The sequence below is a fragment of the Acipenser ruthenus genome, chromosome 44 (assembly GCF_902713425.1).
Source record: "Acipenser ruthenus chromosome 44, fAciRut3.2 maternal haplotype, whole genome shotgun sequence".
In the NCBI taxonomy this organism is placed as follows: Eukaryota; Metazoa; Chordata; class Actinopteri; order Acipenseriformes; family Acipenseridae; genus Acipenser; species Acipenser ruthenus.
Genome location: NC_081232.1, coordinates 703,741 through 718,808, shown reverse-complemented (window position 1 = coordinate 718,808; position 15,068 = coordinate 703,741). Strand labels below are relative to the sequence as shown.

Below are 15,068 nucleotides of genomic sequence, written 5' to 3'. Positions count from 1 at the left end.
TGAGTCTTAAGGAGGCGCCGGAATGTGGTCAGGGACTGGGCAGTCCTGACATCTGTAGGAAGGTCATTCCACCACTGCGGAGCAAGGGTGGAGAAGGAGCGGGCTCTGGAGGCAGGGGAGCATAGCGGAGGTAGAGCTAGTCTTCTAGTGCAGGCGGAGCGGAGAGGTCGAGTGGGGGTGTAGGGAGAGATGAGGGTCTGGAGGTAGCTGGGTGCAGTCTGGTCAGGGCATCTGTAGGCTAGTACAAGAGTCTTGAACTGGATGCGAACGGTGATCGGGAGCCAGTGGAGCGTGCAGAGTAGTGGAGTAGCGTGGGCAAAGCGAGGCAGAGAGAACACCAGGCGGGCAGCAGAGTTCTGGATGAGCTGGAGCGGACGGGTGGCGGACGCAGATGACGATGGCTATTATCAAGACAATAGCACACCCATCCATGACAACCAGACTCACCCCTGGTCTTGTCTCGGGTACCTGGTGGAAGGAGAGGCGATTTAGCCTAAATTAAGTTGAGCACTGCTGTTATTTTTACTGCTACAAATACCATCAGCTCATCCCTCCAACCACATTTGATTGGCTGGTTTTATAATGCTACAGTTGTAGAACATGATGAGTATCAATAAGGTCTATTATTGGCCCATTGTCTGGGAAAACTGAATAGAAGGCAGCCTAGCTTCAGTATTGTGTAGGTGTTAACTTTACGAATTATAGCAGCATAAAAAAGAAACTGCATGATAATGCCTTCAGGTAAAGTCATTGATAAAGACTTCTTGTTGAATATTTGTCTATGGTTTAGTTTTTTTTTGTCCCACCATTTTTCTCCCCAGTTTAAAATGCCATGTCAAGACAAACAGTGGCCCTATCTGATATCAGATAAAGGTCTTCCTAAAGTGACCAGGCCAGACATCTCATTGTGTTTTAATATATTCTAACCAAAAAGGTTATTTAAATATTTTGTTTTCTAAAATGGAAAAAAAGGCAATTTTATTGGTTAACAAATTAAAACGGGTTATAGTCAAGTTTTTAAAATACATTTCTGATTAATTGGCTTCACCAGAAGTCTGGAAAACTAAACAGCAGAATAGAAAGGGAGAATACTGTTGTTTTTATAAAATATGTATATATTTTCATAGACCGAGGTATTATACCTTAATCGTTTTTTGCTGTATTGTACTCTGAATCCAGTCTGAATACAAGGATGAAAGTCCTGTTGAATTCATTTTGACAACTTCTTCTCTCTCAGCGTTTGGAGTCCTTCTCCCAGTCCTGTCGAGATGCGCTTTCTCTACTGGGAGAAGCACTGGGAACTCTGGACAAAAACCAGCTCCCAGACTCCACTCAGGTATGCTTAATTATTTATCTATTTATTTATTTATTTATCTATTAGCAAAATAATTCCATTAGTGTTTTGCACTTCAAGTAGCTACACATGTCTCTAATGTGAACAGACATCATTTTTAAATTTTTAAATCTGATGGGCTGTATTTTCAAAGCATTTCCTCCTGTCTTTAATTATAACTCCTGTTTTTTTTTTAAAGCTGCTGATTTTTAAATAAAAACCAAACAACTTACTTTGAAGCCCTCTAAACCTGCCTGCTTCTCCAAGTTGTATCATTTACAGGACATTCTCTCCTTTTAAAACACACGTTACTTAAACATTGGAGTAGCTTTGAAACTATCCACTAGGTTAAAGAAATCTCAAGTTGTGCTGTTAGCTTTTCTTGCACTTCCTGGGTCATCTGGAGGGTGAAACTGTCCCCACCCCTTCACCAACCAATCAGCTGCTTCACCCATTGACTAGCATGCTTTCAGACAGAAAAGGCTGCTGCACATTTGAGACCTATTTGGCTATACAAAACAGTTTAAATGCATGGAATTCTTTGTTAGTTAGTCCTCTGTAACTCTTACTTCTTGTCTCTGAAGGCTGTCCAGGCTTGCGTTGATGATCACCAACAGCTCATGAAAACAGTGCTGGCAGACGAGAGGTTGACCCAGCTCCAGAGAGAGGGCGGGGCTGTCCTGGCACACCTCTGCAGAGAGGCGGAGCATTCTTCTGTCTCCCAGGACGACAGGTAACCATGGAAAACGGAACCCCTGCTCATCTCTGTAGAACAAACTGCAAGCAACAATATGGTATTAGATAGAATTGAGTGGACTGGCAGCTTTGGCATTTATTTGAAAAGAAGAACATATACGAGCGAGAGGAAGCCGATTGGTCGAGCAATGCTCATCCGGTTCCTAGTATCGGAATGATCTCAAAATGTTGTCAGGTCTTAAAGTATCCCAGTGATGCAGTATTAACAGCATGGCTAGGTAACTCAAACTCCCAGAAGCAACTCACCTGTGTCAGTTCCTTCAGCAGGAAGTGCACCATGGAAAAGAGCGCAAGAGACATTCTGCAGTTTTATTGCTTATAAACGCTATGAAAAAATGCCATTACAAATCTAATACACTCAACGCGTGCCACTTTCATATAGGAACATGTGAGATTTATGGGGTGGTGATATTATTATTATTATTATTATTATTTGTTTATTTAGCAGACGCCTTTATCCAAGGCGACTTACAGAAACTAGCGAGTGTGAACTATGCATCAGCTGCAGAGTCACTTACAACTACGTCTCACCCGAAAGACGGAGCACAAGGAGGTTAAGTGACTTGCTCAGGGTCGCACAATGAGTCAGTGGCTGAGGTGGGATTTGAAGCCTGTTTCTTTAACCACTGGACCACACAGCCTCAGCAGTGTGGAGTAGTGGTCAGGGCTCTGGACTCTTGACCGGAGGGTCGTGGGTTCAATCCCAGGTGGGCGACACTGCTGCTGTACCCTTGAGCAAGGTACTTTACCTAGATTGCTCCAGTAAAAACCCAACTGTATAAATGGGTAATTGTATGTAAAAAATATGTGATATCTTGTAACAATTGTAAATCGCCCTGGATAAGGGCGTCTGCTAAGAAATAAATAATAATAATAATAATATTAGATAAGATTTACTGGAATTCCTTTATTTGAAGTCCCTTTAAGAATTGTAGATTCAATCGGTCCAGTTGTGCAGAGTTCATTGTGATCACAGTTTGCGTGTGGGATCGTTGTCTTCTCCAGCTAAAGCAGAGAGTGGGATGGCTATTTCAATGGGGGAAACTGTCGATATGCACATTCTGGCATTCCTGGAATATTTACAGCAGTCTGGTTTTGTTAACTCGCCCACTGGCAGACTTAGCTAAGGGCGTTTTCAAAGAAGTCAGTGGGGGTACAGCCATCAAAGTGCTTTGAATCGATTTGGAAATAATGGGTACTGAACTCAAAACCTAAGTCGTTACAAGTCGGCTGTGCAAATTACAGAAGTGGAGAGACCATTTGGCCCATCAGTGCTCGTCTGGTTCCTAGTTGCTGATTGATCTCAAAACGCCTTCAAGTTGGGTCTTAAAGGATCCAAGTGGTTCTGTCTCAACAACATGACTAGGCAGCCCATTCCATCCCCTCACCACTGTCTGTGTAGGCTAAATAGAATGAGTCCTTTCAGCCTATCTTCATAGCTCATTCATTTAAGCCTTGGGTTTAGTCTGGAACCCAATGACTTAATATCTTACAGTTTACAGTTTGCATTTGTTTTTGAAGTTATGAGTGAACTGAACCCAGATGACACAGATGGAAGGTGGTGATATAAATCTGCCTATGGTACCATTAGAATTTTAGATTGTCATGAAACGTGATTTATTTGGAATATAAACACAACGAAAGGGAAAAAGGAAGTATGTTTTGCCACTGAAAATATCACCTCTGCAGGATCCTGTGGGAAAGTTCCTGAGCCCTGGATGGAAAGGAAATGTTTTCCAGCATCGACCTGTGTGAATCAGCGGGCTGCCTGTTTAATATTGACACAGAAGCACATCTGCTTTCCTTAGGGGTTGTGTAATAGTCATCATTATTGAAACGATCAATATTGACCCATCAGTGATTCCATTGTTCAGTGTGCTGTTTTTATTTTTGTATTTCTTAGTGAATTCATCACACAACACTGCCCGCTATAAATACTTGAACATCCAACATACCCTTATGAAGCCCTTGCTTAGTACCTGGGCACCAGTTTTTATGAAGTTATTTTGTGCAACAAAGTCCAACAATGGAATAGACTGGAAGAGTCACAACAATACAAGCCTAAAACAAGGGTCTAACATAACCACAATGAAACACAAACTGGAGTGAAATACTGAGCAGAATCCGGATTCAGGAATCAAGTTTAATACAAAATGTTGACGCCAGCCAGTCAGTTCAAAACATTAGTGTACAGAACACACTGCAAAGTTTACAAGAAACACATTAGCTTTGCGTTGTCCCACATTGTCCGTACCGCAGAGTTATATTTTAAAACCTAGTCATTATCATGGGTCATAAATCAGCTAGGAAATACATTTCTCAACATTTACTCAGGAGCATTCGCCAGGAGAAAAAAAAAGACATTTACATTTGGAACATCCAGATAACTGCAATGTTTAGAAGAAAAAAAAATCTGAGTAAAAGTTGAACAAAAGTAGTTGATTTATATGACGTGTGAATAAAATATAGCAAAGCAATGGGTTTGCGTTGAAATATAGCTGCGCTTTACAGCAAAGGTAATGTCGTGTTTTCTGGTGGTTCTGGAACAGTTTGAGTTTGCGTTTTTTTCTGCGCTGGACAGGGATTCCCTTGCCGTGACCTTTGACCTCTATAACGGAGTGGACGATGCTCTTCACCGATTGGTCAGGCTCTCCAACGAGCGAATCCGCGACCTCGAGGCGCTGGCCAGACTGGGAACACTGGAGAACAAACTGGAAAAGGTCTGTTTGTCTGTGTTTGTTCATTATTGATCTGTTTTTTTTGTTTTTTTTAGAACAAGGTACAGCTATGGCTGAAGGTTTTACATCACCCTGTAGAATTAACTTATTTTGCTTCAGAAAATCGAATGAAGCCTGCTGAATAATGTTACGTTAACATATTAAATTACACACCACTTTGTATAGTTTCCCATATACTTAACAAAAAAATGTAGTATTTCGAAATCTAACATGAAATACCATACTACTATTATGTAGTTTCTTTCAGTACATGATGTAAAATAAAATATCTAAATTATATATATATATGTCGCAATCCTAAAATTCTAGGTGATGCAACACTTTTGGCCACAGCTGTACAAAAAGTTGATTACAAAACAATGTAACTTGAGCCTGATTCTGTTTCGTCTTATTTTTTATTTAAAAGAGGCGTGACAAATGATGTCAATTGCTCATCGCTGATCCTAATTGCATTCCATTCTTTCGGTCGACCGGCTTATCGTTTGTGCTTTTGTTATTTTAACTCGTTTAACAAAGTTTCATTTTATTAGGCTGCAGCTTCTGAACAGGTCAGCGTCACAGCCCAGGTGCTACCGGCACAGAGAGAGACTCAGACACAGAATCCACTCCCCTAACGAGGAGAAGCTGGGCTTTATATAGCATGTGGCTGGGGGGGTTAATTGACCATCAATCATTCACTCAACAACCCCCCAGGCACACGTTCACGTTGAGTTTTAATCCCATCCCTGCCAAACTTAAATTAAGAAATAAACACATTTCTTTTAATCCACAACCACTACATATGTATTTACAGGGCAGGCCTCAACCTTGCCGCACAGCTTAACAACTACTAATTCACATTTAAAGGGAGGTAGAGATTCGGAAAATAAAAACCGAAAAAGCCCTAACAATAAGGTATTGTTTTTTTTTTCTGTTAGTTAACAGTGAAAATAGTTTTCTTTGAATGCTGTCTGGTTCTAGCAGGTGTCCCCCTGTTTTGTTTCTCCGCAGGTCCTGTGCTGGGTCTCGGAGGTGGGGGAAGCAGGACTGGAGGGGTACAGAGACCTTGGTGACTCCCTGGAGCTACTGAGACGCAAACAGAGGGAATTCAATGACTTCAGTCAGACTGCTGCGGTATGCTATGGTTACACTAGAAGAGAGAGGGTGCTGTACAGTCAAAGGTGTTTATTTTATTGTAACCAGGAATAAACCCATTGAGAGCGAGACCTCATTTACAGACAGCAGTCATTTCACATCACAAAAAACAACGTCACTCTAAAAGACAAATACCATACATTCAATCTGAGATGAGAAACATTTACACTTCCATAATTCTTGGAACCTACTCAGGGGTCACAAATGGAGATTAGATAAAGGGGCATTCAGAACAGAAAATAGGAGGCACTTTTTTACAGAGAGAATTGTGAGGGTCTGGAACCAACTCCCCAGTAATGTTGTTGAAGCTGACACCCTGGGATCCTTCAAGAAGCTGCTTGATGAGATTCTGGGATCAATAAGCTACTAACAACCAAACGAGCAAGATGGGCCGAATGGCCTCCTCTCGCTTGTAAACTTTCTTATGTTCTTATTAAAATACATGTACTCTTAATCATTGTCCTACGTTTAGATGATGCCATAGGGACTAAATGCAACTAATGCTGATCGGCCAACACAAGACCTTCTACAAGTGTAAGACTCGATCAGAAACTGTGCCTAGGTATATTAACCTGTAACATCAAGCCTAGGTGACCTGGCAACAGACCTATTACAGTTTTACACACAAGGAGTACCCAGTGCAGTTTCCTTCTGCAGTTCAGCAATATCCCATTTAAAGAAGCCAGCAACTGGCAGCGATGAATGTTTGTATTGCACAACAAGCATGCAGCTTATATTCAGACAGTGTATATGAAAGAGATAATGGCATTGCTGTGGCGTATTACAAGGTAATAATGGAACTCCTGTCTCAATAAAGCACAAGCCTGGAAAGGGAGTTCCATTATTTATTTATTCATTTATTTATTTATTTAAGTCTGTTTGTTTGCCTGAAATAATCATTGCAGTCCCCTAGAAGAGATTGAGAGCAGGGCTTGAGTGTCCGTATGAGGTGTTTCATCAGTAAGCAGCGGGTTTAGAACAGGTGTCCTTCGTGTCATCCTTTCCAAACGGAGTGGCTAACCTCCATAGAAAACAATAGACGAGCAGCGTCTGGTTGTTGTATGATAAAAGGATAGCATTGCTGTGGCCTGTTGCAACAACTTGAAGTTATTTATGTTTTTGCTTGTCATTAATTAGCGTCAAAGGGACTGTGTTCAAACTCATTAATTGAATTCTCAAGGGTTATGAATTCATTTAGTAACATTTTACACAATTGGTTGAGCATCCCAAACATGTTCACTTTGCTTGAGATCCAGGGATTGTGGTGGTCCTGGAAGATGCTGTGTGTCTCTGTCATGCTTCTCAAAGAATTAGTACACAATTCTGGCACAGTGAAGGCTGCATTGTTGTCTTTCAAGTACCCATCGCCCTGAGGGTAGAAGTGAAGCATTGTTGAGAGGAGTCACTCATTAGTGATGGTTATATTTCTAGTACTGAAAGGATAACAGATAATAGGATCAAATATTTTGAAAATGTAGTTGCGGTACTTTTTAATACCTCTCTCCTCTTTTGACTCAGGAGTTCTGCAGGGACGGCTACGAGGTCCTGCAGCAGATTGAATGCTGGGATTCCTTCCCCTCTCCCAGGCTGCGGTTGATTCAGGGGAAGGTTCCGGAATCCCGGGAGAGGCTCCAGGACTTCACGGCTCACGTGGGGCAGTGCCGGAGCACCATCGACAAGACCCTTCATCTGTATGAGTTCTTCAGTGAGGTAGTGCTGTCAACAAGGCATAGCCTTCAAAAGAGCATGAGAGAAATATATATATATATTAAACTAATAAAATACAGACGGTTTAAAAAAGTGGAAGATGCACCTGAGAATCCTGATGTGTCACTTCCTTCCTCTGCAGGCGTACGATTGGTCCCTGGAGGTTCTACGCCACCTCTCTCAGATCTCCCCTGAGGATTGCTCCTCCCCGTCTCGCTGCGGAGAGGCCCTGTCCTGCCTCCAGCGATGCTGCCGCCATTTCCCGGAAATTCCAGACTCTCGCTTCTCTGAGGCGCAGTCGGTGGCCAGGGAGCTAGACTCTGCTTCCTCAAACACTCTTCAGAATCACTGGACATTTGCCAGAACCAAATACACAGAGACCCGCTCTGTGCTGCACCAAAGACTAGAGAGCGCCCAGAAGGCACAGCGGGCCAAACTGGGTGGCACTCCTTCCAGGAGCATGAGTAACCTCTACCTGCAGAGCCAGCGTTCTGCCCTTCAGTCGTGGGGCTCCTTAGCCTCTCTCCAGCAGCCCTTCTTCCCAGAGCACACATCCACTTTACGGGCTGACGAGCTTCCCAGCCAGGATAACCCTTGCGGAAGTGACTCGGCACCCCCATCTCCTTTCCCCTGGCTTGGGAACCCTTTGTCCAAATCCTCCTCCAGGTGGTATCTCCAAGGCTTCCTGAAGGAGTCTTCTAAAGGCCCAGATAACCCAATTCCTGTTGTCCCGGCCAAACCCAACAGGAAAAGGAACCCCAGTTTTGATTTTCAGGCACTGCTTGGCTCCAGGCGGGCCTCTAAGGACACTGGGAAGGTGGAGGACCCTGGAAGATCTCCTCTGCTTTGGTTAGGGAGGACCGTAGTGGAGTCAAAGCCACGACAGACTGGAGTTCACATCAAGGGACTGGAGGTCAGCAGCACTGAGGTTGTGGACCAGACCTGCTCGCCCAAACAGCATGTCCTCCTGGGCAGAACTGGGGCACTTACACCCAGCACCCCCTGGGGGTGTACTCCACTGCTGGACCGCAAAAAACAAACCAGGTGAGCCTTCAAAGGGAGCTAAGCTTAGTCATTATTGGAACAACATTATTCCCTTTGTTGTTGTGAATGGGGCATTTTTTTTAATAGGTAATGGATTTTTTGTTAAGAAAAGTCTTAGTTCAGTGGTGTCAAGTCTGACCACAGTATACCCTTAAGATTGCAACAGTGTTTTTGTTCAAATTGTATTTAAATTGTTTAAAATCTATCTCCACCTCATTTCCAACAGTGGTCCTGGTTTCTGTGCGGCGCTAAAAGTATTGGTTAGGGTTAATGATGTCAACTCCTTTTAAGATTTTAAATACTTCAATAATAACCCCCATAATTCTTCTTTGTTCCAGGCTAAATAGATTCAGTTAGTCTGGTTGCTCTTTGATGGACTCTCTCCAGGGCCACAATGTCTCTTTGTGACCAGAATTGGACACGGTATTCTAAGTGCGGTCTAACAAATGCATTATACAACCTCATCATAACCTCCTTGGAAATAGTAATACTAAAATAAACTTGTAAAAATAAATGATGCTATAAGTCATTCCCAGTGTCTTCAATTTAATTTATCATCCATATGACCTTATAAAAGTTTGTCATTGAATTTTGTACATGTTTTTTTTTACTACAAAGGGATACCTGTTAATCAGTTATCATAGTTGTCAACTTCATTACACTACTGTGTGGAGGGTGAGTCATACAAGTGTGGTTTGAGTCTCAGTGAAGCCAACTGGTGGATTGTCTAAAGCTGAGGGAACATTAAGCCACTTTTTCAGGAACAGTGGCTTGAAACCTGCTTCCAGGAGGCCAGGAGACCTAGTTTGAGGTTTGCTGTATCCAACCCCAAGTCTCCCCTGGTGTGCCGTGCAGTGGTCTGAAACCTAGTCTCCTGAATTCAAGTTCTAAGCCATAGTGGCTTCATGTTCCCTCAGCTTTAGACCTAAAAGGTAAGTAGCATCAATATGATTTTATTCTTTCCTTTACGTCTTTCCTCAGCTTCCACATTCCATGGGTCAGACCTGTACATTGACATTAAAACCTTCAGACCTGTGACAGTCGTGCCAAATAAAACTGATACAAAAGATCACTCTTTGGGTGATGTAAAAAACTGAAGTTGGTCAATATCAACATACGATCGCGTGTCCACTCCATTCATTGATGGGCTCTTAATTCAAGTGGCTAATTATATAATTTTAAATTAACCAATGTTGTCGTTTTCTTTTTCTTTTATTGATTCAAAATGTAATTGTAATAATTTAGGACAGATTGATCATCAGATTGATCAAATAGTTTGGACCGGCATTCCAGTTGACGAAACTTGGGGGTCTGTGTGGTTGATCAGCAACACAAACGAAGATTCAAAATGTTTGTCTTCTTGACTTGTCTTAGCAGTTCTGCAGTGTGTTCGTTTCTGACCTCTGCTACTGTACATTCTCGTCTTCTCTTCTAGCAGAGTGCACCAGCTGGCGTCTGCACTGGCAAGCTCGGAGCTGGAGTACGTGAGTGCTCTGCACCACGTGGAGCAGCAGTACCTGCCCGAGGCAGAGCTGAGGGAACTGCCCCAGGACCTGCGGGGGAAGAGGGGCGTGCTCTTCGCAAACTGGGAGAAACTCACCGCCTTCCACACGCACTACCTCCTCTCTGCCATAGAGGGTGCTGTGAACCAGCCACACATGCTGGGGGACTGCTTCCTCAGACATGTGAGTGTGTCTCTAGATGTCTTTCTTTCCAATAATAACCTTCCTACAGTACGTGTCTTTCTAATTAAGCGATAGTGCCCGCAGATGAAGGCTATACCATGGGGTAGTTGACCGTGATTGGAGTTAAGGCGAGGGTGCCACAGCAGAGCCTTTATCGAGAGGGCGCGGTCGCTATTAGAAAATCATTTTTGTCATTATTTTCTTTACAAAAAGAACATTAAAACCTAGATTTACCTTGAACTTGTAATGATTTGTTAGGCACCCTTCCGCTGAGAAACGTTTTAGGAAAATAGTCCCAAAAATGTTCATGAAGGATCACATATATAAAGAAAAAAACTTTATTAAACACATAACTTTTGACTTGACATAGCTGCTTGAAGTTTATCTAGACAGTGCCTGATATCTGAATGGAGCAATATTACTGAACTGTCCGTGTCTCGGTTCGTTGTTGCTGAAAGATGCTGTCTGAACTCCAGTCGAGCTGACAGGCTGTGATTGGCTGATTCAGCAGTTGCGGGTACAGGACTGGTTGCTTTTGTTGGTGCAAAGTATTGATTGGCTGGTTTTAGTGGTTAATAAAATACATTTGGACCAATTGTGTCTTTGTTTAGTATATTCCTGAATTGCCCTTTTGTTCCAAACAAGTCCATTAACAAGCGTTCTGTTCATGCAAACTCCATTCTGTTACAAACCGTGCACACTGATCCACGCTGCCACCAGATATTCAAAAAAGTTACGTTTTCTTTGTTTTTGCCTGGCTTTTTTCATGCTTTTTCTTCCTTTTTCCTTTAATTTTCTTTGCCGTTTCTTTGATTATCACATAATTGGATCCTTCAGTTTCCGTTGTTGTTTTTTTTCCGACTCACAGAAACAGCAGTTCGGACTGTACTCCCTTTACATCAGGAACAAGCCCAAGTCCGATGCTTTGCTAGCGAGCCAAGGCAGTGCTTTCTTTAAGGTAAGATGGACTTCAATAACTAAATGCCCTGTTTTCCTAACATGTGCGTGCTATTGACTAAAACCAGATTCACGTGGTTGTGGTTAAAGACATACTACCCATCATGAACTATTTTTAGAGTGGACCAGATTTCCTTTTATCTCATGTAGTACCAGCTATCACAGTTCATAATGGAAATGCATATATGCTATAACCTTGTGTGTCTTCCAAAACTGCACATGTATAAAGCCATTGAAGCTCATGACGGATTAGACTGATGGAATTAAACAAGAACATAAGAAAAGTTGGGGAACGAGAAGAGAGCTGTTCAACCCTTCAAGGCTTGACCCTTTCACACTCCCCATGTGTCAGTACTCAAGGGATCTCATTTAACACAACAGAATCAAATTGTTAATGTTCCCTGTGTTTTAGGTGCTTCACCTGGTAGGCCTTCTGTTCTGACCGTCTCCTAATCTCTATGCTAACACTGAAGGAGTGGCTAGGGTTAGCTTCATCTGTACCAGAAGTTCTCAACCCCTGATCCTGGGGACCCCCTGTGTCTGCTGGTTTTCATTCCAACTGAGCTCTCAATCACTTAACCCTTAATTTAATTAATAATTAGCTTGATTAGACCTTTTCTAATTGTTCTCAGGTCCTAACAAGTTGTATATTTCAAGTTACTTATATGGTTTTACAATCTCCCAACTGTGTAAGAGCTGAAAACAATTAAGAAGGCCTAATTAAGCTAATTGGTATTTCAATTAAGGGTTTAGTTAATTGGGAGTGTTAGTAAGTACGATAAGTGGATGAGAATGATTTCAAATAAGAGTAATTACAAAAAATGTGGATATGGATACCTAAAATCAAGTACAAGATACAGGAGGAGTTCAGTGCAAGTACTGGTACAACTGGGTGCCATGTAGTCCAGTACAGTCGAGAGTTGTGAGGTTTACAGATAACTGAATTTATTCAGCCTAGAACAAACATGATTTAAGAGGGTCTTAAAACCGTTGGCAAAATTAACCAATACTTTAAGAGCAGTACAGTAATCAAGACCAGAGGACACAGCTGGAAATTAAATAACGAGAGACTGAAGACATATGAAAAGACATTGAATTTACTAAGAACATGAGAATAAATTCATCAAGGCTGGTCCTTTGTTAGCACACCATTCTCCCCTACTAGAAAGGAAAGAATCTCGTCTTTTTTAAAATGTTCCCAGCGCTTTAGATCCTACTACTTCACCCGGTAGGCTATTCCATCCATTTATAACTCTCTATGTAAAAAAGTGCTTTGTTTTAGTATGTCTAAATGCAGCACTTGAATGTTTTAATAATTGCAGAAGTTATGGAAGAGTGGTATGGATTGGGTTACATTGCGATCACTGGTATCCTTTAAAATGTTTTTAGATCAATCAGCTACAAGGAACAAGATACGCTCCACCAATTTGCAAAATATATAATTTTCATTTTTTAAGTTATTATGCATGGTTTTGATTAGAAATGGTCAGTTATGCAGAGCTCTAGTTATTAAAACTGCTCTGAACTGAACGACTGACAGAAACAGTTTAATTGAAGGCGGTGTTAAATACATTTCAAAATAAATTCGGAAAAACCTGAAGCCGACGTCAAATCCCATAGCAGAGCTTGATAATCAGCTTTCGCAATTTAATGAATACAAATTCAAACAGTTTGAATATGGACAAGAGCACCATATGTTGATTGCTATCCAATTTTAAAAAACATAATACTTCTATATAGGAGGGGCTCAAACATTTGACCACTAACTGTAGGCCCCCTCATAGTCCACAGTAATGTACATTGTCATGTAGTCAAATCAGGGTTGACAGTCTTGTAATTTTGTTTTTTTTTTACTGACATACAGATTTACAGTGGCCTTTTTTCTACTGACACAGAATTTTTTTACGGACATCGTTTTTTAAAAAAAATTTAAACAATAAAATACATTATAAAATGGGCTAGTTTTGTGTACTTACATTTCTTTAGGTCTTATGGTCATACATGGACACGGTTGCACGTACACTGGATCATTTGCTACGTTGGTCTGAAGCTGGGGCTGTTTTTAACAACAGTCTTGATAGTTTGAATTCCATTCAGAATGTCTGCAGTCAATCGATTTCTTACGTTTTTACAAGGTTCATCTGAGAAAAACAAACTCGTTCTAATTCTGCAGAGCTGTGTGGCAAAGCCAACATATTAATGGCAAACTTGGCATGTCTAGGAAAACATGTCTCTCCGCTAGGTGTAGACAAGAGTACAGTTTTGTGCCAGTTTTCATCAGCTGCCAGATCCCTTCTAAGATCTGTCAAGTCAGTCACTTGTTACTGCATTAATTCCATCAAGGCTTTCCAGCTAATTTCTAACAAAAACAACATTGCAATCTGGACGATGTCTCCTGAGCTCGCTGTGCTTTGGCTACTTGGTTGAAGAACGCTGATACTAATTTCAGCACAGTATTGTTAATTGATATTCCTCTTCTGGTACTTTTCATTGCATCACATGTGATGGAATAAGGCATGCGAGCTGATTGGGAAAGCTGCAAAGCAACAACAAAATATATACCATATTTATTTCGTTCAAAATCACAGACATTTATTTATTTACGTTTTAGTGTTAAAATGTGACTCTTTTTTACTGACTGGCCTCAAATGTATGGACAGTTGGACAGTTAAGTCAAATGGAGGCTGTGTGGTCCAGTGGTTAAAGAAAAGGGCTTATAACCAGGAGGTCCCTGGTTCAAATCCCACCTCAGCTACTGACTCATTGTGTGACCCTGAACAAGTCACTTCACCTCCTTGTGCTCCGTCTTTCGGGTGAGACGTAATTGTAAGTGACTCTGCAGCTGATGCATAGTTCACACACCCTAGTCTCTGTAAGTCGCCTTGGATAAAGGCGTCTGCTAAATAAACAAATAATAATAATAAATGCAGTTTAACGTGGATTACTTCTTTCTCAATCGCCGATACAGCAAAGGCAGTGCGCTTTCCTTGCAATACTGTTGATCAGAGCTGTTTTTTGACATGCTTCTTTCTCCAGGGTCGGGGATAATGTTTTCGGTGGTTCGGGGCTTTCAGCACCGATTTGTAAAATATTTCTAATGTCCCCCTTTGCCGCTTGCATTCTTCTTCTTCCTGTGTCTTGTGTTTATGCTTTCCTGCCCCCCGAAAAAGAGTTTGTTGTATTCAAGCAAAATCAAACTGACTGACCTGGAATTCACTTGTGTGCCATGCGAAAGTGAGCGAGACAGTAAGTTCCAGGTCAGGCAGATTTTGTGTGAAAGCCTCAGTTGAAATGTCAGTGAGTGAAGTTCTTCCAGTTTTTGGCCTCCCAGGACTTTGGGCCATAGGTCGGTGCCCAGTTTGCCTATGTGTTAATCCGGCCCTGCACACGGTCACTTGCTCAGCTGTTGTCCTCTTTGTATTTTATAACCAGCCTGACTGATCTCCATGCTTCACCACTGTTTGTTTTCTGCAGCGAAGGCAGCAGGAGTTGAGGGACCCTCTGGAGCTGGGCCGGTACCTCCAAGCCCCGGTCCTGAGGCTGCAGCAGTACTGCGAGGTTCTCGAGGAGCTGGCCAGAGACTGTGGTCAGCAAACCTCTCAGCACCAGAGTGTCCAGAGCCTGCAGTCAGCCGTGGCCATGCTGAGATTCACTGTCCGGCACGGGGAGGATCTGAGAGCCAGCGACTGCATCACAGCGAGCGAGGTACACAGC

At 42.1% G+C, this 15,068-nt stretch overlaps 1 protein-coding gene across 5 annotated transcripts in view; it reads left to right on the top strand.

Annotated features, from left to right (window-relative positions):
- LOC117398831 (rho guanine nucleotide exchange factor 40-like) overlaps nucleotides 1-15,068 on the top strand; it is a 43,543-nt gene that overhangs the window by 18,980 nt on the left and 9,495 nt on the right. For 4 of the 5 annotated variants that reach the window (XM_033997910.3, XM_033997908.3, XM_033997909.3 and 1 more), the window contains exons 12-20: nucleotides 1,238-1,336; nucleotides 1,918-2,066; nucleotides 4,671-4,809; nucleotides 5,818-5,940; nucleotides 7,480-7,671; nucleotides 7,811-8,712; nucleotides 10,148-10,397; nucleotides 11,266-11,355; nucleotides 14,829-15,059. In XM_033997910.3, the coding sequence (XP_033853801.3) occupies nucleotides 1,238-1,336; nucleotides 1,918-2,066; nucleotides 4,671-4,809; nucleotides 5,818-5,940; nucleotides 7,480-7,671; nucleotides 7,811-8,712; nucleotides 10,148-10,397; nucleotides 11,266-11,355; nucleotides 14,829-15,059 (2,175 nt within the window). The remainder of the gene's footprint in view (nucleotides 1-1,237; nucleotides 1,337-1,917; nucleotides 2,067-4,670; nucleotides 4,810-5,817; nucleotides 5,941-7,479; nucleotides 7,672-7,810; nucleotides 8,713-10,147; nucleotides 10,398-11,265; nucleotides 11,356-14,828; nucleotides 15,060-15,068) is intronic. The other variant, XM_033997907.3, reaches the window with a different exon arrangement.